This window comes from Durio zibethinus, chromosome 19 (assembly GCF_047325235.1).
Source record: "Durio zibethinus cultivar Kanyao isolate XHJ-2024 chromosome 19, ASM4732523v1, whole genome shotgun sequence".
NCBI lineage: Eukaryota > Viridiplantae > Streptophyta > Magnoliopsida > Malvales > Malvaceae > Durio > Durio zibethinus.
Window position 1 is genome coordinate 3,939,256 of NC_143180.1, and position 27,850 is coordinate 3,967,105.

General features: G+C 30.5%; 1 protein-coding gene across 2 annotated transcripts; it reads left to right on the forward strand.

Moving 5' to 3' along the window:
* Positions 1 to 551: 551 nt before the first annotated feature.
* LOC111309526 (protein NRT1/ PTR FAMILY 2.7-like) lies at positions 552 to 24,678 on the forward strand. Of its 2 annotated transcripts, XM_089748383.1 has the most exons (4): positions 552 to 753; positions 961 to 1,178; positions 22,192 to 22,730; positions 23,600 to 24,678. In XM_089748383.1, the coding sequence occupies exons 1-4, from the start codon at positions 627 to 629 to the stop codon at positions 24,447 to 24,449; spliced, it is 1,734 nt and encodes a 577-aa protein (XP_089604509.1). In that variant the 5' UTR covers positions 552 to 626; the 3' UTR covers positions 24,450 to 24,678. The 2 variants fall into 2 exon arrangements, with proteins under 2 accessions (XP_089604509.1, XP_089604510.1); XM_089748384.1 differs by lacking the exons at positions 552 to 753; positions 961 to 1,178 and adding an exon at positions 2,724 to 7,136 and having other exon boundaries at positions 23,600 to 24,671.
* Positions 24,679 to 27,850: the final 3,172 nt, after the last annotated feature.

Below are 27,850 nucleotides of genomic sequence, written 5' to 3' on the forward strand. Positions count from 1 at the left end.
GTGGAAAGCCAATTAATAATTAAGGCTAGAGATTTTTATAATGTTTTTGTTACGATAATCTAGTTAATGTTCGAAAAAAGAGAATGAGAGAAAACTTGGTAAAAGAAAATTAAGAAATTGAATGAATAATACTTAAGAAAGAAGAACTATTTATACTTATAGAATAAGAATATCAAGCTTGGATGGCTTGAGCTCTAAGTAGTAGGATTAGGGCTAGCATTGTTGGTCTAACCTAATCTTGCAATCAACAACTTAATTAAGAGACAACAAATCAATATTCTTATGTGCATTAAAGTGATAAATTGAGATCATCAAACTAGCATGAAATTTTAAACTTTAAGTCGACCTGACACGTCAGCTTAAGTCGAAACGATCAAATTACTCTCATTTAGTTGAGGCAAAATATTTATTTTATCCTTTGAATGATAAAGTGCCACCAACAATTGGTAGCATTAATTCTTGTCTCATTCATATTTGATAGCTACCAAATGGACGTTTATTAAATTCTTAATGAAAATAATTATCAAGAGACACTAGCTAAGACATTATATTAGAAACTGACCAGCTCAAGCAAAAATTATATAGTTCCTTTCCTTTTGTTTCCTCAAAGAGAGAAAGAGAGAAATATGGTACCTTCAATAGAACAAACTGAAGGAAACAAATTCTCCAGCCAAAATTCTACCCCCAATGAAGATGGAAAAACAATGATGGATCATAAGGGAGGGGGGTGGACAACTTTCCCCTTCATTATAGGTATGTATACTCTTTGGTTAATCTCTAGTAATTAGAATTAATTTCGTCTAAGGTACTAATCGTTCGGTTTTAATTTTGAAAATTCGTTTCATGGGAATCAGTTTGTCCATGCCAATGAAGTTTATTGTGAAACTCGTCTCGGGTTAGTTTAACTAGTAAACGAAATAGGTTGATTAATTTTTCTTGATTTAAGCAAATATTATGCAGGAACAATGACAGGGGTTTCCTTGGTAGCCGGTGGGTGGACAGCAAATTTGATAGTATTTCTAATAAGTGAATTCAATGTGAAGAACATCACTGCTACTCAGATCAATAATGTAATACTTGGCTGCACCAGTCTCTTTCCTGTTGCTGGAGCCATTGTTGCCGACACCTTCTTCGACTCTTTCGTCGTTATCGCCACTTTTGTCGTTGTTTCCTTATTGGTAATACCCTCAAAACTCACTTATTGGTAACAATTTTTTAATTCTGTTGAATTATTGGAAATATATATACAATAAAAAGAATTTTTTTCGTACAATCGGTTTTGTTAGGCAAGATATTTTGGTGGCAAAGGTACCATAATGGTTTTAGATGTGTGGTTCTTGTAGTTAACAAAAAGATGTCCTGTCCAATTATATCGTGTTTTTGTGTCTGATAATTGTAACATTAATTAACCATCCTTGAAACATTAATAAATTACAACATTATTCGAATTGAAAACTTCCAAATTAAAGAATCTCAAGTTCTAATGATCTCCAGGAATATTCTTTTGTCTTTGCATTGATATTATAATTGTTTTTCTTTTTTATACCAAACATGGTAGTATTAAAGCTAGATTATGCCATAATCCTTTTATTTGTATGTGAAATTACCATCTGTGTATTCAATCTATTTTTCTTGATCAATCTATCACAACAATATCAAGGTATTTTGTTTTATTGCAGCCACAAATCCAACGTCGGATCTCTTCATTACTAATTAATTTAGGGCTAATGTTATGAATGAGACTTAAATTATAATAAAATATTTAATATGATATCTGGATTTTAAAAATTTTTAATGTGATATTTGAATTATAAATTTGTGAACTAATATGATGCTTAGTGTCATAATGTATAGATCGTGGATCTACCACTAGACATGGATTAGAGGAGTCGTCACAAATCTTTTTTGTTTAGGTATGATTGACTACTTGATAGAATATGTTCCACTTAAAGAAGAGTCTCAAGATTAACTTAGGTATCTTTAAAAGGTAAATTATGATTTATGAAACTAAATTTTAGGTTCAGGAGTATGGTTATATATGATGAAGGTTATAGGACCCCACAACGTCCATCCAAAGAATAGTACCAGTTTGATTTCAAAAATTTCAAATTAATATGTTTATAATTTAACAAAATATTTAATATTAAAAATTAATCTTAAAATTATTCCAATAGTTTAGTAGTAATTTAAGATAATTCTTTCACATCAAGAATATTCATAGAAACTAGTGTTCCGCCCTGAAGAGCCTCCGTCGTCGAATTTATTAATGTATTTTATCCAAGAAAATAAATAGTAAAATCTTCCAATAGTTTGGTAGGATTTATTTTGATACAGATCTTCCAATAGTTTGGTAAAATTTTATTATAAGATTGTTTTTTAAAAAATGCATTAAATCTTTTAATAGTTTAGTAATATTTAATTTAAGATGCAAATCCTCCAATAGTTTTTTAAGATAAAATACAAAATATTTTGTTAACAATTATTTAAAAAAAAATTGATTTATGAAATTCTTCAATAGTTTGGTAGAATTCATATAAAATTAAGTTCATAAAAAATCTTCCAATAGTTTGATAGAATTCATGAGTTTATGTGAAATATAGTTTTTTATTTTTTTATATGTTTTTTACGCTATTTTCCAGAGATATAATAATAAAATGAAATTTTATAAAATATTTAATAAATAAAAAATTGCTCACTTTTAAAAAAAATTAGTAAAATAAAATAAAAAAACTAAAAATAAAATAATAAAAAACTTAAAAAACAACAATGGTAAAACAAAAATCAAAAAATAAAAATAAAACGAAAAAAGAAAATATGTAATTAGGTCGAGTCAGACACGTGGGTCGTGCACGGGTTGACGCATGGATTCTAGGTTGGTTGAAACCGTGTCATTTGGCACTAATATAAAAGCCAACCCCTTAATCTTTTCTTCAGAAGTACCCGATCCTTTCTCTTTCTAACCAAATTTCTCTCTATCTTCTCTCTAAAAAACTTAAGAACAAGCCACCGAAAATTGGGTAATTCATCAGTTTCTAAAAAAAGTCATCGAAATTTGACTAAGAAATTCAAAGTCCATTGGGAAATTCAACGAAAAATTCAAACATTCAACCTAAAAAACTTAATTTTCCAAAAATTTCTCAGAAATTTCCATATTTTTCTAAAAAATTCAACCCAAACCCAAAAACTTCAATCTTTCAAACTTTCAACCCATAAATTATAAACCTTGAAACCCAAAAATTTCTAAACCTAGAATATTTTGTCCAAAAATTAACTCGTCAGAAACTTTAAATCCAACAATATTTCTTTCCCAAAAATTGACTTGTCTTTCCTCTATAAATTCCCTTTTCAGTTTCTCTGTAATATTGTGTTCAATTTATAAGTTGCTTTAATAGAAATTTTAGGGTTGAGACAAAACCAATCCAAGCTTGAATCCTGAGATTAGATTTTGCACAAACATAATTTTAGGCCTAGGTCTAGCAAGTTGTCTGATTGATTTGATCTCGGATTAAAAGTCTTTTGATTATGCAAATTGATTTCCTTTTGTTTCGGTTGATTTTAGACTTAATTTCCTTATTCAATCACAAATTAAGAGAAAAGGAAAGATAATAATAATAATAATAATAAAAACATCAGCTGAACCCAGACACAGATGAGCATTTACAGTTGCCCATCTTTGCACATCTTTGTTATATAGGGAAGATGAAAAGACCTAGATATCTACTTTGTCCAACCCAAAATGAAAGTCAAATTAATAGGTGAAAATTATCAAAACTAAGCTACAGTCAGAAAGATAATTTGAGTTAAGTTGAGATCGAAAATAAGTGATCGGGGTCGAATCATGAGTCAAAAAAATGATCTAGGTTGAGCCGAGATCGATTGACCAGGATTTAACTGCCGGTCAAAAAAATGATTTAGACCGAGCTGAGATCAAATGACCAAGATTGAACCATAAGTCGGAAAGATAATCTGAACTGACCTAAGCTGATATTGAACCACAAGTTAAAAAACCAATTGACATAGACCAAGTCAAGTTTGAAGATGAATGATCGAGGTTGAAACACGATTAAAAAAATGATCTAGATAAAGCTGAGGTCAAAATGATTGGGATTGAACTATAAGTCAGTAAGATGATCTGGATTAAGCCGAGATCAAACAACTGGGATCAAACTGCGAGTCAAAAATATAATCTAGATTGAACCAAGATCAAACGACCAGGATCAAACTTTGAGTCAAAAAGATGATTTGAGTTGAGTCGAGATCAAAATAAGTGATGATGCATTATGCAAGTGCCTGCTTATCTAAGATGTAAATGAAACCTCAATTGTGGTACTAAAGTTTCGATAGCTTTCTTTCACTTTCTCATCTTTGCATATTTCTTGCAAGGAGATTACAAACCATTCTTTGTCATTCAAGATAAGCACTTATCTTTATCCCAAATGGAGCTTTCAAAATCAATGACTTTATCATACTTTGAGGATTTCATTTTTGGCCCTTGTCTTTTTTAATTCTCTCAAAGTAACGCCTGATTTCTTATGACATTACTCAATCATTAATCATTATCCTAATTTCAAAATATAAGATATAAATTATGTACTTATTCTATTTATGGAAAAGCATAAAAGGAAAGGCAAATATTGAAAGTGGGATATACATAGGATGAAATGAATATCATTTATTTGGAGAAAGAGTAAATTACAAATGATAGCAAAGGAACATAATAAAGGTGTATAAGGACAACTATTTGGGATAGCGATGTCTCAAGTTAAACAATCAGATAATCGTGATAACAAATCTTGGATTTCTTTCAAAACTCAACCATATGATGCCTCCATCACTTCAGAGCTTTACAAAATTCATTGATTTTGGTGTCCTCTTAAATGAGGCTATATCCTTCATATCCAAGTCGCCTTTACAGGTTTTTAACTTAAATAAAGTTCAAGTCACCCTTTAGGGTTTTCAACTTGAACTTTTTTTTTTTTTTATACCAGCAACCCCTTTCGAGTTTTCAACTTAAACTCTTTTTTTTTTTGCTCAAGCCACCCTTTCGGGTTTTCAACTTGAACTTTTTTTTAAGTGAAGTATTTCTTCACAGCATCAGAATTTAAAGGATTAGAAAGGTTATCTCCCCCATCTCTAACAAAATTAGGGCTCCCCCTGAAAATGCCCTTTTTACATGTTAACTTTATAGGTTAAATGGTGATCCAAGAGGGGGGTGAATTGGATTTCTTCAAATTCTTACCAAACAAATGATTTCAATATAGTTGAATAGAAATTAACACAATAAGCACTTTTGATGAAAATATAATGCAAGCAATAACAATTAATGAATCTAAAATCAAATATAAACAATAATAAATTGTAAGGAGATAAGGATAGAGAAATCAAAGATAATGATTTATAGAGGTTCGATCCTTCTCCACAAGGCACCTATGTCCTCTTTTCTTGGTTGTCCACACCAAGGCTTCAATCCACTATTCTTGAATTGAAAATACAACCTATCTTTTTCTTTCTAAGACTTAAGATAGAAACCTCTACTCTTTATAGTATTTTACCCAATCTCACTACAAAGCTCTCAAGAGGATACCTCATCTCTTGTTCTCTTCCACCCTTGTATATCAAAGATAATTTTACAAACAATAGAACAACCTCTCTAAGGTTAAGTGTTTGCTTAGTTTAAGTAGAAGAAAATGATGAATGAACAACAAATAAAAATTGGATACAATAAATACAAAGATATAGACTTTAAAGCTCTAAAAACTCTTGATTCTTTAAGAGAATGAAAATGTGGCTTATTGGCTCTTGCTCTCTTGATTCATCTATCTTCTTGGTGTGTTGAAGTGCTCAATTTATAGAGAAATTGAAGAGGTAGTCGTTAGAAGTGTTTGGGAGAAGAAAATAGCCGTTAGAACACCAAAAAGTAGTCGTTGGATTGTTTCCGCCCAGAACCAATCAATCCTTTCTACGAGGAGATCAATTGGTTCATATTTTGAACCAATTTTCCTTCAAAAATCATGACTTGATCGATCCCTTCCATGAGGGGATCAATCTTGTCAGTGGATGGGTGGTTATCTATTATTCTGCACTCTACTTACTAATTTGAACATATTTTGAGTTATACAAATCCAAATCATAAATCGTTTGAATATTTAAAAACTAGACTTAAAGGGCTTTTTATCATTTAAAGTTCATTACCTAATTCATTGTGTACGAATTATAGTAATTTTTCAAAGTTACATTTTATGCAATTTTTCTGACAACTGCAAAGTGTCTAGTAAAAATTTAAAATCTTTTCTTAAAAAATTTAGATTTTGATTTTGTTTAATCCATTAGAAAGTAAACCCAAAGAACTTTCTAACCATATAAAATTTAAATATTAAGACTTTGTGAATTAATACAAAAAAATAAAACAAGTTCAATGTTGAAAAACTTTATTATTGTAAAACAACTTTCTCAAGTTAATCTATTTCTCAAAACCAATATTATCAAAATTATATTAAGTTCAAAATGAATAAGTTCACTTTAAAAACAACAATTGGACTTTCATTTAAGCTCAAATAAATAATCTTTAAAGATAGATTTGGTTTGAGAAATATGAAAACAAAGAAAAGTTTGTTTAAGCTTTGAAAATCATATTATTTATTTAGTACCAAAATATAAAACTTAAGAACATGTACTAAATAAAACCTTTTACAAAATCTTGATCAAGTTTATTTAGCTTTAATATTTTGTCATTTCAAAATAAGGATCAATTCAAGGCTAACATTACAATATATGATTATTCCTAATTTGCAGTCCATTTCCTCCTATCATCATGTTAACTTAGAAGAATCTTTTTCTACACCAATTCTTTTTCTCGAAATTGATGAGGTTACACCTTTTTGTTATGAGCTCTCATTATTTTTTTTGGTGTAATTATTCATGATAAAGTGCTGTTAATCTCTTTTCTTTAATGAAGTTCAATTACTTATAGCGCTCTTGGCTCCATTTAGATTCTTCTAACCGAACTTCCCTTAAGATTCTAAGAGATGGGATTTCTACTTTCATTGGCAATACGACTTTCATTTCATAAACCAAAGAAAATGAAATTGCCCCAATGGAAGTACGTATTGATGTTCAGTATACATGCAAAGCAAAAGGTAATTTCTCGTGCCAATCCTTATATGTTTTGGTCATTTTTTTTATAATTCTTTTGACATTCTTATTTGCAGCCTTTACTACTCCATTCGTCTTTGGGTAGTATGGAGTTAAATTATGGTGCTCAATCTTGAATTGAGCACATATTTCTTGCATGATTTTGCTATTTAAGTTCTTTGCATTATTGAGATGATCTTTTTTGAGATTCTGTATTTACATATTATTTCTCTCTTGATAAACTTGTGAACTACTGATATAGTTACGTTTGTAAAAGAAGTTACTTCGACCCATTTAGTGAAGTAATTCATCATCACAAAAATGAATCTATTCCTATTTGATGCCTTTGGAGTGATAGGACCAATGACATCTATTTCTCACATAAAAATGGCCAAGGTAGTGCCATAACATCTAAAGTAGTGGGTAGAGCATGAATCTTATCAGCATAAATCTAGCATTTATGATATTTTCAAGCATAATCAATGCAATCCCTTTTCATTGTCAACCAATAATATTTGATTCTCATGATTTGTTTTGCCATCATATATCCATTTACATGTGCTTCATATATACCATCATGGAACTCCCCAATGATCTTCTTAGCCTCAGAGGCATTTACACAGCATAATAATACTTGATCTTTGCTTCTTCTATACAAAACCTCCTCATCTAAAAAGAATTCTATAGTTAATTTCCTCATAACTCTTTTATCATTTTTCATTGCTTGATTCGGGTATTACTGATCCTTTAGATATCACATAATGTCATAATACCAAGGATTTCCATCTTTTTCCTCTTCAAGGCTAGCACAATGCATCGATATATCCTTGACATCTAACTTAATGGGCTAAATTTCAGCAATATTACCAATTTGCACTATTATAGCAAAGGTGGCTAGAGCATCTACAATTTGATTTTCTTCATAAGATAAATGTTCAAACTAGAACGTCTCAAAGTACTTGTATAACTTTAAGATGTATTTATGGTATGAGATGAGTTTTGAGTTCCTCATTTTTCATTCTCCTTTCAATTGATAGATAACCAAGGCTAAATCCCTGAACACCTTTAATATTTTAATTTTTTTGTCCATAGCAACATGTAATCCCATAACATAGGCCTTGTACTCAGCCATATTATTTATGCAATTGAAATTAAATCTTACTGTAATGAGCTAGTAATGTCTTTTTAGTTATATTAAAATTGCTTCAATCCCATGCCTTATGGCGTTAGCAACCCCATCAAAATACATTCTCTATGAATTTTCATCATCATTTTCTTCTTTTTGGTTTTGAGACAACCATTAAGTCTTCATCCAAAAAATCATGTTTTATGGGTTTATAATCTTTTGAGGCCTGGTCCATAAGAAATTCAGTAGTGGCACATCTTTTGATCATTTTTTAGCTCACATACACTATGTTATACTCTGAAAGCATCATTTTCCATCTTACGATTTTTCTTGACAATAATGGCTTCTCGAAGATATACTTGATTGGAACCAATTTAGCTATAAGCCAAGTTGTGTGATAAAGCATATACTGCCTGAATCTTTTAACTATCCAAGCCAAGGCACAACACATATTCTCTAATGATAAATACTGTGACTTGTATTCCTTATACTTCTTACTTAAGTAGTAAATAGCTCTTTTTTTTCTACCAGATTCATCATGTTATCCCAGCATACATCTCATCAACTTCTTATACATCACTATGTACAGAATCAGTGGTCTTTCTGAAACAGATGATGCTAATATTGAAGGATTTTACAAGTATTACTTAATCCTATTAAAAGCCTTTTAACATTTTTTATTCCATTCATCGGGATAATTTTTTCGGAGGAGCTTAAAGATGGGGTCGTATTTGAAAGTAAGTTGAAAAATAAATCGAGAAATGTAGTTTAAGTTGCTTAAGAAACCTTAAATTTTTTTTGGTGTACTTGGCAGAGATAAGTTCTGAATGGCCCAAATCTTATTTGGATCAACTTCTATTCCCCTTTCACTAACTACAAAATCTAATAATTTTCTTGATTTGACTCCAAATGTACATTTAGACGGATTCAACTTGAGCTGAAACTTTTTTAACCTCTCAAACAGTTTCTTAAGGTTGGCTATATGGTTCTCTCACTTTTAAGATTTTGTGATCATATTATCCACATACACGTCAATCTCTTTGTGCATCATATTGTAGAATAGTGTCACCATAACCTTTTGATAAATTATCCTAGCATTTTTTAATCCAAATGGCATAACTTTGTAATAAAAAGTTTTTTATATAGTTACGAAAGTGGTCTTTTCGATATCATCTTGAACCATCTTTATTTGATTATAGCGGAAGAATCCATCCATAAAAGAGAAAACTGCATGTTGGGCCATATTATCCATCAATGTATCAATATAGGGCAAAAAAAATTATCTTTCAAACTAGCCCTATTCAGATCATGATAATCCACATACATTCATACTTTTTTATCTTTTTTAGGGATATAATTATGTTAGCTACCCACTTAGGATATTTGGCTACTTGTAGGAAGCTTGCATCAAATTATTTTTTACCTTATCTTTAATTTTCAATAGCATTTAGGTTTCATTCTTCTTAATTTCTGTTAAACTGATTTACATTTAGGCTTTAGAGGTAGCCTATGTTTCATTATCTTAGTGCTGAGCCCAGACATACCTTGGTAGGACTAAGTAAACACATCCATAAATTCTCAAAGCAAATCCTCTAATCGTTGTTTATCAACCACTAGGAGTGAGGTATCAACTTTTACTTTTTTTTTTATTTTCGATATCACCTAAATTGATCATCTTAGTAACTTCTTAATGAGGCTCAATAGATTTATTCTCTTGCTCAATTAATCTCATTAAATTTAGAGATAAAATATATTCTTCAAAATCTTTTTTAGTGTCAAGTTCATCAGTATTAATTGAATTTTTAAAATTAAATCTCTGATCATTGTCATGATTATCTTCATATTTATTTGGGGACCTGAAAGTGAGTAAAATAGAAAACATTAGCATAATGCTTTGATGGAAAATTGGATTGAATAAAAGAAATGGATAAAATGCATGCTCCTATATTTCATTGAAATAATGAATAATAAAAGGTCCAAACATAAAAGATCATCCCAATATTGTTGAGCATAACCAATTGGGAATTGTAATGACATTGAAAGAAAATCAGAGATAGCAAGCTTATAGATGACACTTCAATTCTTCAGCTCATAGTTTGGTGGGCATAGGTAAACCAACACTTCTTCATTTTAGCTATCATTGCCTACCATTTGAATGAATAGTTTAGCAAAAGCTTTTTTCCAACTTGGTTTGTCTGTGGTGCTCTCCTCAGCCCCTAGGTACATATATCTTCCAAGAATAAATGTTTCATATAAATAGGGAACAAACATTGGCCTATTTTTTACCCTCATCATATTATCTCACATTCTTTCTATTTCATAACCCAGACCCAATCTTCTGCTATTGTCTATAATCATTGGTAGTTCTTTTATCCCTTACAGATTTTTACCCAAACCAACTTCAATATTCCAACCCTTAATCATTTGACTGATCACAATTTTGTTGAACTTTGGTTGGTGTACTTTAAGTCTTTCGTCTACTGTGTTGACAAGTTCAAAAGATCGATAAGAGCATTCCACTAACTCTTTTATAGCTTTTACACATGAGACATTTATAAGCTGAATTACTAGTAAATCTTCTTCTTCAACCATGATCACTAATTGACCTTTCACATTAAATTTGATCTTTTGATGTAATAAAGAAAGACAGCACCTACCATGTGAATCCATGGTCTTCTCAATAAACAGCTATAAGATAGAGAAATATCCATAACTTGAAATTGTATATTGAAAACACATGGTCCAATTTGCATTGGTAACTCAATGTCTCTTAATACTTCACGCCTAGTCCCATTAAATGCTTGGACCACTATATAACTGCTTTTGATGTGAGACATATCAAAGGGCATTCTTGTCAAAGTAAACATGGGTATGATATTAATAGTCAAACCATTATTAATAAAGATTTTGGCTATTATACAGCTTTTACATTTAATAGTGATATACAAAGCATTGGTACTTTCTCTACGCTCAGATGGAATCTCATCATCACTGAAGGATATGTAATGTGATACCACTAAGTTTGTTGCCAAATGCTCATATAATCCATAGACACATTATGTGCCACATAAGCTTGATTCAACACTTTCAGTAAAGAATTGTAATACGATTCTAAATTTAGTAATAGTGATAATAAAAAGATTTTAGCTGACATCTTGTTCAATTACTCCGTCATAGAATATTCATTATGTTTCACTAATTTCAAAAACTCGCAAGCTTTTTTTTCCAGCACCTACTTTAGGATATCTTTCTTTAAAATCAATTTGGCTCAGTTTACTTCTCTATCACCTTCATTTTTTTTTTTTACCTTCTGTAAGGTTTTCGAGGTATAACATCTTCCACTTTTGGTCATGCCACCTATATCGGTTATGTTAGCAGTCTCAAATTTAGGCATAGTTTTTTTTACCCCTGAACTGTTACTTTACAACCATACTTTCATGGTACAACCTTTTCATTCTTATAGGGGAATGGACTTGGGACTTTGAATATCACTAGCTTGGGATAACCTTATCCCTGACTAACTTCGACTTCTTATTACAATGTATAGTGATTAGCTTTAGCACCAATTTGTCTGTCATAGCCACTTTGATTTTTTTGTGACCTCTATCTTTTCATACAACTTTATTTGGTAAAAATCTATCAACTTTTGTATCTCTTTATGAAACTGCTTGTATGTTTCAATAGAGTACCTTTGAGCCCTACTGTGATACTTGTATCTTTGATTTGGGACACATCTCTCATGATATGTGCATAAAACTATCGGTTATATCAATCCAACCTCGTAAAGAGCCTCATATAATTGATCGAGTGACATTTTGATATCATCTACTTTTCTTTTCATATGGCTTTTATCCTTACTCAAGGCATTCATTGCATGATTGGGTAATAGGTTACCACTGACATTTGGTGTTATGTTTCCACTAATGTCAAAACTTATCAACTCTTTTTTAATTAGACAATGCACCCTATGTTTCAAAGAAATGCAATTCTTAATAGAATCACTAGTCACCCCATAATGGTAATCACAATGGGCAATGAAATCATACCATTTGGGATAAAGAGGTTCAAACTATTTTGTAAGAATGAGAGCAATCAAGTGGTTTTTGTAAAGTTCTTGGTATAATTCAGTGTAGCTTATAGGAATAAGATCAAATATAGGTTTTTCTCAGGTATTTCATGGTTTTTACACATCACTTGTTGGGTTGGTTGGATGAGCAGAAGACTTTGTTGTGGTTGAATGAGGGGGTTATATAGTTGACTAGTAGGGGGATGTAGAAGTATGATTTACAATATGGTGATATATGGGATAGATTGATTGAGGGTAGTTTCTGAATTATTATCCTTCGAAATTCACAACTTGAGCCCACTTTCTTTCTTTTTAGGAACCTTTCTAGCAACAAAAAACTATTCCCCTTCTAATTTACCATTTTTATTGCATTTTTAATGATTTCACCTGAAATCACCATATCAACAAAATTCTTAGTCACATTCCCTATCATCTTCTCATAATATGAAGACTTTAGAGTGTTTACAAATAACACTGTTATTTTTTTCTTTATTAATAAAGGTTGCACTTGAGTAGTGATATCCCACCATCTTTAGGCGTATTCTTTAAAAGAATATGTTACTTTTTTCTCCATACCTTGCAACGAAAGACGATCGAAACCATATCTATAATATGGTAGTATTGATTGATAAAAGATCAAGTCAAATCATTTCATGATCGTATGTGAATCTTATCTAATTGAACGTACCACCTTATAATAGACCTGATTAAACTATCCTGAAATACATACATTAGCAGTTTTTCATTATTGGCATGTACTGTCATCTTATGATAATACATTATGACATGAGTAATGGGACACTTAGTACCATCATACTTTTTAAACTCTAGTACTTTAAACTTTGGTAGTATCATCATGTTTGGCACCAAACAAAGCCCCACAACATTTATGGATCCATAGAAGTCAATGTTTTCTATAGCTCATAATTTTTCTTCAATCATACTTATTGTTTGATTAGTTTTAGAGTTTTTTAAGGACATGGCCATCGTAACTTCACTTTTTCTTTTACCTTATCTAGATTAGGGATTTGGATTGGCTCGACTACCTTTTTAGCAAATATAAGATTAGTGTAACTCTAAACATTTACTTAGCTAGGTGTATAAGGTATTTTTGAGTAGCTGTAACTTGGAAACGTGATTTGTTGTGACTGAAAGCTTAAAGTGGTTTAGGTCTGATGTGGATTAAAACCTAAAGGATATAGTGACTCAGTGACGTCATGCTAGATATCTTCTTCCATCATTTTTCCTTTGTTTATCTTATCCAAAGCTTCAAGGATATTGCTTAGTTTCCCCTCAATTACCTTTTAAGCTTTTTCCAACCTTTCAAAACATTTTGTATTTTTTTGCTTCATCTTTCTGGCTCAAGCCCAAGTGTTATATGGATGTTAAGCTATTCTTACACTTTAGTACCATAATTTAAAATTAGTGATCATGATATGATTTGACATGAATGAATGTAATGCAATGCATGAAAAAGAATGGAAAAATATATATATATTTGCCCTTTTAAGGATTTTAACACAAGTGAACTTTCTTTTATTCCACAGAAGTCTGTTTTACATGAAGTTTAATATTTTCCCTTTGTAAAAGCCCCTAATCTGCTCGTATTGATCCTTAGCCTCTTCAATAAAGTTTAGTAATTGCTACCTATGCTTTCTTGTTGATATGACCAAAACTCTTAATGTCTCAATTTTTTCTGCCATTTTTTTCGCCTTAATCACTATCTTGCTTATCTCGACTATAAGATGCTTTATGTATCTTTATCTTTCTAACCCTTCTCTTTTGTCAAACCACACCTAATAGGATAATTTTCTGTGCTTTTTCATAAGTGTCATGATGTGATTTCTCTATTCATTTAACTTTTGCTTTAGCGTCTAGATGTACTTTCTAAACATTTCATTTTCATGCTGAGCTTCGACATAATCATCTTCCATTTAAGAGTATTCATTTTTTAGCTTTTCATTCTCACAAGCCAAAACTATGTTGTTTATTTCTTTGGCCTGTATTTTTATGTGTAACTTTTTACATTCTTGTCATAGCTCCATCAGCTCCTTAAGGGCATCATTTCATTCTCTGATGACCTTTGAGTCTTGCTCATATTGCACTCTTTGAAAAATCTTGTGGACTTAAATTTTTAACTTTTTTACTTTGTCTTTTCACTATTTTATTTTTTCTTGACGCCTTATAATCTCTTATTTCAATTTTTTTTTCTTAACTTCATATTCTTTCTTTGTAAGTTCTGACTCTAAAGATACATTATTCAACTCATGATTCAATAACTGGCAATGGCCCTTGAACATAGACGTAACCTTTTTACTTTTTTTGGCTTTTCAAATCAAATATCCTTTAATGACTTTATCAATAAATAGTTCAAGGCTTATCTTATTGGGCTTCTCTAGGCTTTGATTATGCCATCAATTTTTTGAAAAGTTCTAGGCTCCCCATACGAACAGTCAAATTGGCTGAGCTTATATGTCATAAGAATAAATTTTCAAATCTATATTATTTTCTTACCATCAATGGTGCATAACCTGTTGACCCCATAAGCCTAAGAACGAAACCCTTATCTCATCTCCACATTGATACAATATAGGTTTTCGGTTCATCCATGGGGTTAACCATTTCACTTGACAAACTGTGAGCTTCTGTGGTAAATATTTCTATTTTTTTTTATCTTTACTTTGGCCCATTCACTCTCACAGAATTCCTTAACTGGATTTCGACTACGAAAATAAAGCTTAAAGAAAACATTTTTTTTTGCATTTGAAATGACTTTTCATCCATAGATACAATAGTGGTATGCAATCCAAAAAATGAGCATTATCATTCTATCTGTAAAAATTCAAAGATCTAATGATTTCTACTAATATAGCTGGTAAAAGATTACATCCCCTTTCAATCTATTCAAATAAATCTATCATCTCTATCTTAATGTAGCCTAAGACCTTGGGGAAAATGACCATCCCATATATTGCTAGAGCAAACACATCATTCATTAATCATCATCAGGGTGTTTGATAATGAAGTCCTAGAGAAACTCTCATGAAATACCCTTATGCTCTTTTTTCTCTTAGATATATGAATCTGTGAGCTATTTTTCTATCCTTAAAATATAAGCCAGCTTTTTATGATACCCTGATTTTTGTTTCTTTACATATATTCTGTCTGGATACTAAATATGCATACCCATCAGAGTTGAGTATTCTTCTATTATTGGTAGCAAATCGACTTTATTAAAGATGAAGCAATGATAAGAAGGATCTTAAAATTGTACCATAACTTTAATGAGTGAATTTTCAACCCTTATTGATAAAAAATGTGTAATATGCCCAAACTTCTGACAAAAAGCCTACTGTTTTGAAAGAACCATGCTATTCTATATATCTAAAAGGCCTTTCAAATCATTTTGTTTGAGAAGCAAATGAACTTGCTTTGGTAAACTAGAGACATAATCAAGAGGTAAATAATCATCTTTTTTTTTTGCTACCTTTTTTTTTACTCTATCTTCACATCTATGGGTGAATCACATTTGAAAAGTGACACCAGAATGTCTACACATCATATAACTTAGATTGAGACTAAAGCAAACTTATCTAAAAATAAAATGGGCTTATACTTGGTCTAAATTCATTAAATAAATACATAAATAAGGTAGGTTGGAATAAAAAGATTGTGTTCACACTAGCTAAAAAAGAAGAGCATAAACATGGATGAGATTGTGATCAGATTCATTATTATATAATCTGTAGGAGTAAATGGGTAGATTATGTTCACATGCAAATCTTATGATTTTAGGCACGATTCTAACAATGAAATATGAAAGTTTTCATGCTTGGAGGGACATTCTTAGCCTATATATTTTTTATTATTCTTTGGTAAAAGGCTGAATGGAGTTTTCTTTATCCTTAGGCAATCTTTTAGATTATTTTTCAATGTTTTGTATCTGTTAGGTAGATTTTCTAGAGCGATAAAATTTTATTATTCTGTATCCTTGATTAGAATTCTTATAGTGCTATTTCTATATCACTTAGTTTCTAGTCTTTGTGGTGAACTTTTATCTCTTTTAATCTAATAATCATAGTCTATCATTATTCAAATTCTTGTAAGTTATCACCTTTGTGAGTTTTTCTATTTACAATTAATCTTTACATCTTAAACATCAATTCCTAGCATCAAATTAGTATCAAAGCTATGGCAGGTCATTATCATCAAGCACCAACAGAAAAGGTTGAAGGCAACACTGATGTTATAGTAACTACTAATATTAACCTAAGGGATATCTTCATAAAGAATATGGATAACAGATCTTTTAACTATAACATCAGTTGTATATACAAGAAGAGAGACAAAAAATAATGAGGCAATGAAGGAGAAAATAATAAGATGAAGGAGAAACCAATCCATTCTATGGAAAATAGTGATTATGATGATAGCACCCTATCTCACCCATGACAAGTTAGAAACTATCTATGCGAAAACCAACTTCAACCTAGCATATTCAATTTAAAAATAGAGATTCATGAGTTTGAGGGGAAAATGCAACCTAAAAAATTTTTAGATTGGCTACATATAGTGAAACGTATATTTGAATACCATGATGCCCCTGAATATCGCAAGGTGAAACTAGTGGCTATCAAACTTAAAAAGCATGCATTTTTTTGGTGAAAAAATTTTAAAAAGCAAAGGGAAAGAGAAGGCAGAAAAAAAATTATAACTTAGAAAAAGATGAAAAGAGAGTTAAAGAGAAAGTATCTCCTAGATAACTTTCGGCATGATGTTATCTTTAGGCTCTATAACTTGAAACAAAAAGATCTCTCAATGAAAGAGCATACAATTGAGTTTGACCACCTAATGTTAAAATACAAATCGGTGAAACAGGAAGAACAGACTATTGCTCGATATCTTGAAGGATTGAAGATTAAGATAGCTAATATGGTACAGCTTCAATCCTATTAAACTTTCAATGATGTATGCAAGCTTGCCCTTAAGGTAGAGAGATAACAAAAAGAAGCCAATGATAGCAACTTGAAGTTTTGGGTCTTGAAAAGGTAAGCCTCAGTCTAGTGAACAAACTAAAAGGTGTTTTGAATGTCAAGGGCTTGAACACATTACCTCAAAATACTCAAACAGGAAGATTATGACTTTAGTAGAGGAAGGCTTAGAGAAAAATAAAGAGGAGTTGGTTGAAGATGATCAAAACTTTAAAAAGAAAGAAGAGGTAACCTATGGTGATTATGGAGCATCCTTAGTTATACAATGTAGCTTAAGTATTGCACCTACTAAGAAAGAAGATTGGTTGTGTAAAAATATGTTTCACACTCGGTGTACTGCCCATGAGAAGGTATGTGATGTTATAATTTATAGTAAAATTTTTAAAAACTTTGTTTCTACCTTTATAGTGCAAAAATTAAGCCTCAAGACAGTGGATCACCCCCGACCATATAAGCTATCTTGGCTACAGAAAGAAAATGAAATTAAGGTTAGCAATAGGTGTTTAGTTCTTTTTTTCCATAAGAAAAAATTATAAGCATGAAGTGTGATGTGATGTAGCTTTGATGGATGCTTGTCATTTACTGCTCGAAAGACCTTGGCATTATGATAAGAGGGTTATTTATAATAGTTACTACAACACTTATACATTTATGAATGATGGATGCAAAATCATCCTAGGCCCTACCAAGCCTATGGTGATGTCCAAACCAACCAAAGGGGAAAGAAGCAACTTGTTTACCAAGGCTAATTATAGAAAGAAAATTAAGATGAGTGGTACTATGTATGCATTGGTGTTGATTAAGGAGAATAAAAATAGTAAGGAGCCTTCTGCAATGATACAATCATTATTGGTAGAATTTTAAGATATTGTTCAAGAAAAGTTATCAATTAGTTTACCACTAATAAGGGACATTCAACACTATATAGACTTTATCGCAGGAGCTATTCTACTTGACAAGACAGAAATTTTCTTAAGGAGTTATGTGGGAAAGAAACTAAAAAAATGAAAACTTATTTTACTACAAGAAGAGTTTACCTACAACCATTCACCAAATCAAACCATTAGTTGTAGCATTTTTAAATTGTTCTTATTAAGAATGCAATTTATCCTTTAGATTTAATTCAACTTTATGCTAACTAGCATTTTGATGATGTAAAAGAAAAAGCCAAGAGTATCAAAATATTTCATGAACAGGTTCAAAATAGAATTTTACAAAAAATGAGAAATATAAAAAGGTAATAATCATGCATCAAAGATATGTAAAGTTCAAAGAATATGATTTGGTGTAGGATTGCTTGCATAAAAAAAGATTTTCACAAGAAAATTTGGTAAATTACAACCTAAAGCAGATAGCCCATTTCAAGTTTCACAATGCATTAGGGAGAATGCTTACAAGATTAAGCTTCTCGACACTTATGAAGTATCTTCTACCTTCAGTATTTCTTATTTGTCACCCTACCATAGTGAGAATACTAGTTCAGACTTGAGGATAAATATTTTTTAATCAGAGAAGTTGACACTGGAGTATTTGCACATTATACAACTTAGGCTGAAACTAAGGCAGACTTATCCAAAAATAAGATAGGCCTATGTTTGGTCCAAATCTACTAAAAAAATACATAAATAAGGTAGGCTAGAAGAGAAAAATTGTGTTCACACTAGCTAAAAAAAATAGCATGAATATAAATAGAATTGGAGTCAGATTCATTATCATGTAATCTGTAAGAATAAATGGGCAGAATATGTTCACGTGCAAATCTCATGATTTTAGGCACAATTATAGTAATACAATTTGAAAATTTCCATGCTTAGAGGGATGTTCCTAGCATATATATTTTCTATTATTCTTTGGTAAAATGGAGAATAGAGTTTTCTTTATCCTTAAGCAATCTTTTAGATTATTCTTCAAGTTCTGTATCTCTTAAGTGAATATCTTAGAGTGGTGAACTTATATTATTTTGTATCCTTGATTAGAATTCTTAAGATGGTATTTTTGTATCCCTTAGTTTTTAGTCTTAGTGGTGAACTTTTTATCCCTTTTAATCCAATAATCATATTCTGTCATTATTCAAATTCTTATGAGTTATTTTCTCTGTGAGTTTTTTCTATTCGCAGTTAATCTTTGCATCTCAAACTTCAATTCTCAGAATCAAAAAGTATAGACAAGGTGCAAACTTAATGTTCTGTGGATTCTATGAAGACTTCTGTTAAAAATACTTTCAGGATAAGAAAATATGCAATCTACTTATATGTTTATGAATATGCACAATACGAAAAGAATAAGCAAGACAAGAAAATTAGTTAGTCATCTCAATATAAAATAAAGAATAAACATTATAAAGTAAATAAAATAGTAACATGACTTTATATTTTGAATTAACTATAAAGGGTGGAAGGACATAGCTTTACCTATGGTTAGACTCTTAAGTTAACTATATGTGGTTTGGACTATTTCTAAAAGGCTCTCAAATTGTTTCTTATATCATTGTCTATTACAAACTAGTAAGGCACTCCAATCCTTGCCCATTATAAGCAACAAACGAAAAGGGTTCACGAGTAAGAGTATTTTGCTAGCCCATACAGAGACATGAAATCTTACGAAGGTGTAGGTGCTTTATTTCCTCCTAAAGGATAGAGCTTGGGTGTAAAGCTCATGTTATGCACATGTATATAAATGATAGATATATGAAATAAATGAATAATTAAATGAAATAGAAGCAAGGAAAAGAAAAAAAGAGGAAAAAAAACTCGAATTTATTAAGCAAGGCTTAGATAATAAGAAATCATTTACTAGTCTAACTCCTAATTGTCCCTTACGGAGTCACCAAACTGTCATAACATATAGATCCATGGACCTATAGCTAGACATGGATTAGAGAGTCACCACTAATCTTTTTTGTTTAGGTGTGATTGGCAACTTGATAGAATCTGTCCCACTTAAAGAGGAGTCTTAAGATTAACTTAGGTATCTTTAAATAATAGATTCTAATCTATAAACCAGATTTTAGGTTCAGGATTACGGTTACATGTGAAGAATGTTATAGCACCCCCACAGCGCCTATCCAAATGATGGTACTAGTTTGATTTCAAATTATCCAAGCCTTAAATATGTTTATAATTTACCAAAATATTTAATATTGAAAATTGATCTTAAAATTACTCCAACAGTTTAGTCGTAATTTAAGATAATTCTTTCACCTCAAGAGTATTCATGGAGACTAGTATTCCGTCCTGAAGAGGCTCTATTGTCAGATTAATTAATGTATTTTATCCATAAAAATAATTAGTAAAATCTTCCAATAGTTTTGTAGGATTTACTTTGATATAGATCTCTCAATAGTTTAGTGAGTTTTTATTATAAGATTATTTTTTTAAAAATGCATTAAATCTTTCAATAGTTTGGTAAGATTTAATTTAAGATGCAAATCATCCAATAGTTTGGTAGGATAAAATACAAAATATTTTATTAACAATTATTTTGTTTTTGAAAATTGATTTATGAAATTCTCTAATAGTTTAATCGAAATCATATAAAATTAAATTCATGAAAAATCATTCAATAATTTGGTGAATTCATGAATTATTTGAAAGAGATTTTTTTCATTTTTTATATTTTTTTGGCTATTTTCCAAAGAATAATAAATTGAAATTTTATAAAATATTTAATAAATAATAAATTGCTCAATTTAAAAAAAATTAGTAAAATAAAAATAAAAATAAAATAAAATAATGCAAAAACTTAAAAAATGGTAAAAAAATAAAAAAATAAAAAAAACCTGCGATCAGGTTGAGTTAAACATGCAAGTATAGTGTGGGTTGACGCATGGATCTTAGGTTGGTTGAAATGGTGTCATTTAACATTGGTATAAAAGCCAACCCTTCAGTCTTCTCTTTAGAAGTGCCCGATTCTCTTTCTCTAGCCAAATTTCTTTCTAAAAAACCTAAGAACAAGCCACCGAAAATTGGGTAATCCATCGATTTCTAAAAAAAGTCACCTAAATTTGGCCAAAAAATTCAAAATTCACAAAAAAAATTCAAACATTCAACCCGGAAAAACCAATTTTCCTCAAATCTCTCAGAAATTTCTAGATTTTTCTAGAAAATTTAACCTAAACTCAGAAACTTCAACCTTTCAAACTTTCAACCCAAAATCCGTAAACCCTAAAACCCAAAAATTTTTAAGCCAAAATATTTCGTCCAAAAAATCAACTCATCGAAAACTCTAAATCCAACAATATTTCCTTCATAAAAATCAACTCGTCTTTTCTCCAAAAATTCCCTCCTCAATTTCTCTTCAAAATTATGTTCAATTTATAAGCTACTTTGATAGAAATTTTAAGGTTGAGATAGAATCAATCCAGGCTTAAATACTGTGATTGGATTCTACCCAAACATGATTTTAGGCCTAAGTCTAGAAAGTTGTTTGATTGATTTGATCCTGGATTAAAAGTCCTTTGATTATGCAAATCGATTTCCTTTTGTTTCGATTGATTCCAAATTCAATTTCTTTATTCAATCATAGATTATGAGAAAAAAAAAGAAAATAATACTAATAATAATAATAATAATAATAATAATAATAAACATCAACTGACCCCGGACACAGATGAGTGTCTACACTTAAAAAGTTTTTTTTTTTACCTCATATTATCATTTGGAGTTAACCACATTGGGAGTAAACATCATATTAGTTATCAGATTATAATTTAAATATCACATTAGAAATTTTTTAATTTTAAGTATCACATTGAATATTTCATTATAATTCAAGAACTATTCGTAACATTAACTCATTGATTTATCCATCTATTAATATAGAAGTGAAAATTTTTAAAAATGATTATACTAGTAACAATATTTGGAAATTATTTTCAGGGTATGATATTGTTTACCCTAGCGACCACAATCCACTCCTTGAAGCCTTCACCATGTGCAATGGGTTCATTCCAATGTTCTTCTCCATCAAAGCTTCAGTTTGCAGCCCTTTACATAGCTTTAGTACTAGGCTCTCTTGGCATTGGGGGCACAAGGTTTACAATTGCAACTATGGGAGCTGATCAATTTGACAAACCCAAAGATCAAGGGATATTTTTCACTTGGTATGTTTTGGCCTTATATGTCGCCAATTCTATTAGCTTAACAGCTATCGTCTACATTCAAGACAATGTGAGTTGGGGTCTAGCATTCGGTATTTGTGTCGTCGCGAATGCTATTGCTTTGATACTATTTTTGTCGGGGAAACGCTTTTACCGATGTATGAAACCTAACGGAAGCCCATTCATTAGCATTTTGCGTGTAGCATTTGCGGCGGTTCGAAAGAGAAATGTATCAGGCACTTATGGAAATCAAGACTATTACTATGGAAGTGTTGAGACGACAAATATCTTGAAAAATGGTCCCAGTAAAAGTTTCAGGTACGCGATTGAATCTTTATTCTATTTAATCAACAAATTTCTTAATATCAATCTTTCAAAATATTATCTCACTTCTATTAAATATTTAACTTTTTTATGGTTATATAATAAAATTAGACATATTTAATTATAGTCGGTTGGTTTTAATTTGAATATTTGATATAGTATTAGATGGCAGGTTTTTTAAGGATTTTGTGTTTGTTTACACTTGATGGGTCTATTAAAACAACATTATCCCATATCTGTTAAATATATATTGGATTTTCTATGTGATTTTATATTTATATTGAATTTTTTCACTTAAAGTCAAAAAGTTAATTAAACGCTATTATTATGTATAACCTTTGTTTTAAATTTGTATCATATATAATTCATGCTTTATGTGAAAACGAACTCATTCTTCTCTTACCTTGGGTTTTCATCTGTCATCTTTTTAAATTTTGATCAAAAACTCATTTTGCACATGAAATTTTTTTTATCAAATTGTTAATAAGATTTTCAAATCTTTTAGTGTGTATTCCAATCTTTGATATCTCAATTCCCAATTATTTCATTTGTAACAATTAAAGAAAGGTAGTTGAGAAGACTAAATCTAATTATAAGAAGTTTTTTTATTCCCTATAACACGATAACAATGATTTTATATGCATGTCAACATTTTTACACATTCAACATTTTGATGCAAGTTTAACAAATTATAAAATTGTACTTGTATCTCCCATCCTCAAATAAAAAAAAAAAAAAATCAAAGAACTTATCTAAGGCAAATGCCATGAGGTATATATGGGTCCTGTTTCCTATACCCTACAATTTCTATCATTGGATAATTATTTGACGGGCTTTGATGCATTTGTGTCATTTTCATGCAGATTCTTGAACCGTGCAGCGCTAAAAATTGAAGGTGATGACAATCAATCGAGTTGTTCCGGTGCAAGATCATGGAAGCTATGCACGGTGCAAGAAGTAGAAGACCTCAAAACACTACTCAAGATCATGCCACTATGGTCAAGTAGCATTCTCTTGAGTACCACTATAGGTATGCTTTACAGCCTGGTGATCCTGCAAGTTCTAACCATGGATCGACACCTGGGATCACACTTCAAAATCCCAGCCGGTTCTTTCCAACTTTTTAACCTACTAGCCACGGCTCTATCAATTTTCATCATCGATCGCTTCCTCCATCCAACATGGCAAAAATTCATCCCTCATTGGACTTTGACACCACTTCGACGAATTGGGATCGGCCATGTCATCAATATCCTTGCCATGGTTGTGTCTGCCCTAATTGAAAAGATACGTCTGCACGTGGTCCGGATCCATCAGCACACCAAGCAACCTGGCTCAGTGGTACCCATGTCCGGCCTATGGCTTGTGGTGCCACTCACAGTTTTAGGTATTGGTGAGGCACTTCACTTCCCTGGACAGATTGCATTGTATTACCAAGAATTTCCAAAGTCACTAAAAAGTACTTCCACAGCAATGACTTCGTTGCCAATTGCAATTGCGTTTTACCTAAGTACGGCGCTCATAGATTTGGTTCGAAGAACAACAGGGTGGTTGCCGGACAATATTAATGAAGGGAGATTGGATAATGTGTTTTGGATGTTGGCAGTGATTGGTGGGGTGAATTTGGGATATTATTTGGTTTGTGCAAAGTTGTTCAAGTACCAAAATCTAGAGAAGCCTAACGATACTGCTGGCGATCATCTTCCTCATTAGAAGGAGAAATTTTCTGATATGGGGATATAATATTTGTGCTAGTTTGATTGTAATTAAAATTTAAGTTTGTTTCCAATTTAGAAGTAATTTCCAAGGTACTCACATGCTCTTGTATGAATTAGATTGCATGCATCAATAGAATCAATTAATTATTATTATGCCTCAAAATCTTTTGAAACCACCTAAGTAAAATTGACCTTTTTTTTTATTTTTTTTATAAAGGATGTTGTATCCTATAGATGAGAGATAGATTGCAGGTAGTGCGATTTGCACTCTAAATTTGATAAATGTCATTTTTTAAAAATAATTGTATAAATCAATTAGATTATACTTTATATATATATATTTTAATTAAATCGTGAGTCTAAAAAAAAAATGCATGAGAAATGAAATAAAAAAAGATCATGAAGAAAATTAAATACGGACATGAATTTCCATTATTATATGCCAATGTTAATCATAGCAACAATGAATAATAATTAACATGATAGGATTCACAACCAAAAAACGGTTACAATAGTCTATTTGTTCAAAGGATTATTATATTTATATTCTGCTGGTAAAAAATCGAATTAAGTTTCAAGGAAGATGTTAGGGTTTGATCCTCCGTAGTGATGCCTTGGGAATCTTACGCACGAACTTTCGAGACCAACCTGCTTTCCATTGATTTGAGAACTTGGTTTTGGACTTCCCATTCAGAACTATTTCAAGGTCTGAAGCAGAATTTAGAACCAGCCTTGCATATAGCGGCTGCTCCCCCGCTGGCACTTCATGTATCTCAACTCTCCTTAAATGAAATTTTCCCCAAATTTCCTGTTGCCGAAGATCACAAACGGAAACAAAACATATAATTCTAAGTCATATATAAAAAAAAAAAAAAGTTTATATCAATCAAGAAATGAATATTAATGTTGTTGCGAGGGTACGGAAGCCCCAAAACCAACAATATTTCGTGACAGTCGCAATCCAATAATCCTTGCATCAATAATCACAATTTAATTTTATTTCAATATTAAAATTGGGGGAAAAGTATGTATATACCTAGCGAAGAAATCTCTTACTTCATCCTCTGTAATGTTGAAGTATGTTAAGAAAAAAGTTCTATCATCTGCTGGCACTTCAGTATTATTAATTATTATTATTATTCTCTTCCAAGCTGTTTAACCAAATAATGTGTATAAGGTTCAATAGTTCCTCCATTTCATTGTTCAAAGCCTGTGTTTGAGCCCAAAGGCTAAGATCATTAGGATCAAATCCTTGGAAAAGCCCGAATAGGCAGTGTTGGTATTAGGGCTAATAATTTGCTGATTTCCTATGTTCTGATCACCAAAGTCTCCATAAACAGGCAATAATGGCTCCAAATTTTGTTGATCAGTAGCCATTGGATCGAGTAAACCAAATGCTTGTCGCATTATATCGTCAAAGGCTCTAAGACAAACATCCTGAACAAGTTGAACAATCCCACGAATAATAATATCAAGACGATGATCATGAAAGAAATGAAGAGAAATCTGGTTTTTCGTCAACTTTCGAATAAAAGGATTGCTATGGTTAGTGCCTTCGAAATGACTGAAGGGAACTCATCAGTTTTTATACAATTCAAGCATTGGTCAGCCTCATCAGCCAATGCATTAATAAGGTTATCAGGCCAGTGCTGGATGTCGTAAAACAAGGTTCATGCATGGTGCTACAGTGTTCGAGCCAAAGGAACAGAGCCATGACGTGTACGGACTCGCCTGGATCACGTCAGAGGTTGAAAACAAGCCTGGCGAAGATGGTTCGATCGAAGGTGTGGAACAGCTTGATTTCTTCTTGGGAAATTGTTGGATTCCCCGAGGAAGAAGAAGATGATGATGAAGCCTTTGAATTTTTTAAGGAAATTGAGAAATTGGGTTGTTCTCAAAAGTTTGCTTCGGGGATTTATAGGAGTGATCAAAGGGTGCCATTGAAGAGGCTTTGAGAATTGAGTTGTGAATTTTTTGAAGAGACTCTATTTTCGATTTTTCCAGAGAAATGGACGATTTGAGAGGGTCTCTTTGTTAAGATTTTTGAAGGCAACGGTCCAATTGTGGGGAGGTTTCGTTTGGTTGAAAGGAAAAAATCAAAATTCATCAAAATTATTTGGTAGAAAAATGTAATTACAAAACTCAATATGTTATGAAAAATTAATACTTTAAAACAGATAAGATAACGTATAATGTTTCGACATTACATGGAGTTTGATTTTATGCTTTTTTTTATTTCAAATTTTTAATATGGATTTAAAAGACTTAAATTTCGTAATTATCCTTTAATTCAATTCATATAGTATTAAAATTGTAATTTAAAAATTCTGAATTCGAAAAAATTTATGTACATAATAATTAAATAAACATAAATAACAGTTAAGAAGGTAGTAAGGCACAAAAGATTTAATGATAAATTAAAAAAGAAAAAGAAAAAGACTTAAATCGCATTTGGATTGAGAAGCAGCCCGATGTGAATTGCGCTAATTGAAATTGTTTGGATATTAGATAGCGCAGTGTACGATCGCACTATGAATACTTTTTGGACTGAAGGTACAATGAGTCACTGCACTAGACATTTTTTTATTCAAAAATTTTAGTGTATAATAATTATTTTAAATCACAATTAATTTAAAATTAAATCAAATTAAATTTCATCAGAAAAATAAGTTTTCTTGACGTCTTTTTTTTTATTTAAAATTGAGACCATGTTTAAGGGGAACAAATTACTCATTAATTTTAGTTTTTAATTTTTTTATACATATTTTGTATTTATATTTAAATTAGTTTATTTTTTATATTTTATATTTCATATACTTAAATTTATTTTGTTAAATAATTATTTATAATTGTTATAAGTATTATTTTTTAAACATTAAATATTTCAATGTATTTTTATAATTTGTAATATTTAAAATCTTAATTATTATTTTAATATAAAATAATATGTCAATATTTTTATTAATAAAAATTATCAATTTTTAAAATAAAAATATTATTTAACATAAAATTAATTTTAATAATTTTTAATTATCTATTAACTTTATAAATATTAAATAATTTAAATTTTTTATTAATATCTTAAATAATTATTTTTTCACTAACTCATTTCATTGCTATTATTATATTTTCATTCAAATATATATTTTATCATTAATTTTAATTTTATTATTATAATAATTAATCTCATTGTAATTATTATTTTTAATTTTACTAAACTCAATCTTATTGTCTATCAAAAACCCTTATTTGAAATAATCTTTTTTTAAAAAAAAATTTATCCAAATTCATCATTTAATTGAAACGCTTTTTATGATTTTTCAATATATATATATATATATATATATACATGCACGCATAAATATACATACAAATAATAAATAATAAATATTTTAT

Bases quoted from the DNA above. Each gene is read 5' to 3' on its own strand.
- LOC111309526 (XM_089748383.1), top strand. From the start codon at position 627: ATGGTACCTTCAATAGAACAAACTGAAGGAAACAAATTCTCCAGCCAA. The intron at 754-960 runs GTATGTATACTC...AATATTATGCAG, and splicing joins AACTTTCCCCTTCATTATAG to GAACAATGACAGGGGTTTCC. The intron at 1,179-22,191 runs GTAATACCCTCA...AATTATTTTCAG, and splicing joins TTGTCGTTGTTTCCTTATTG to GGTATGATATTGTTTACCCT.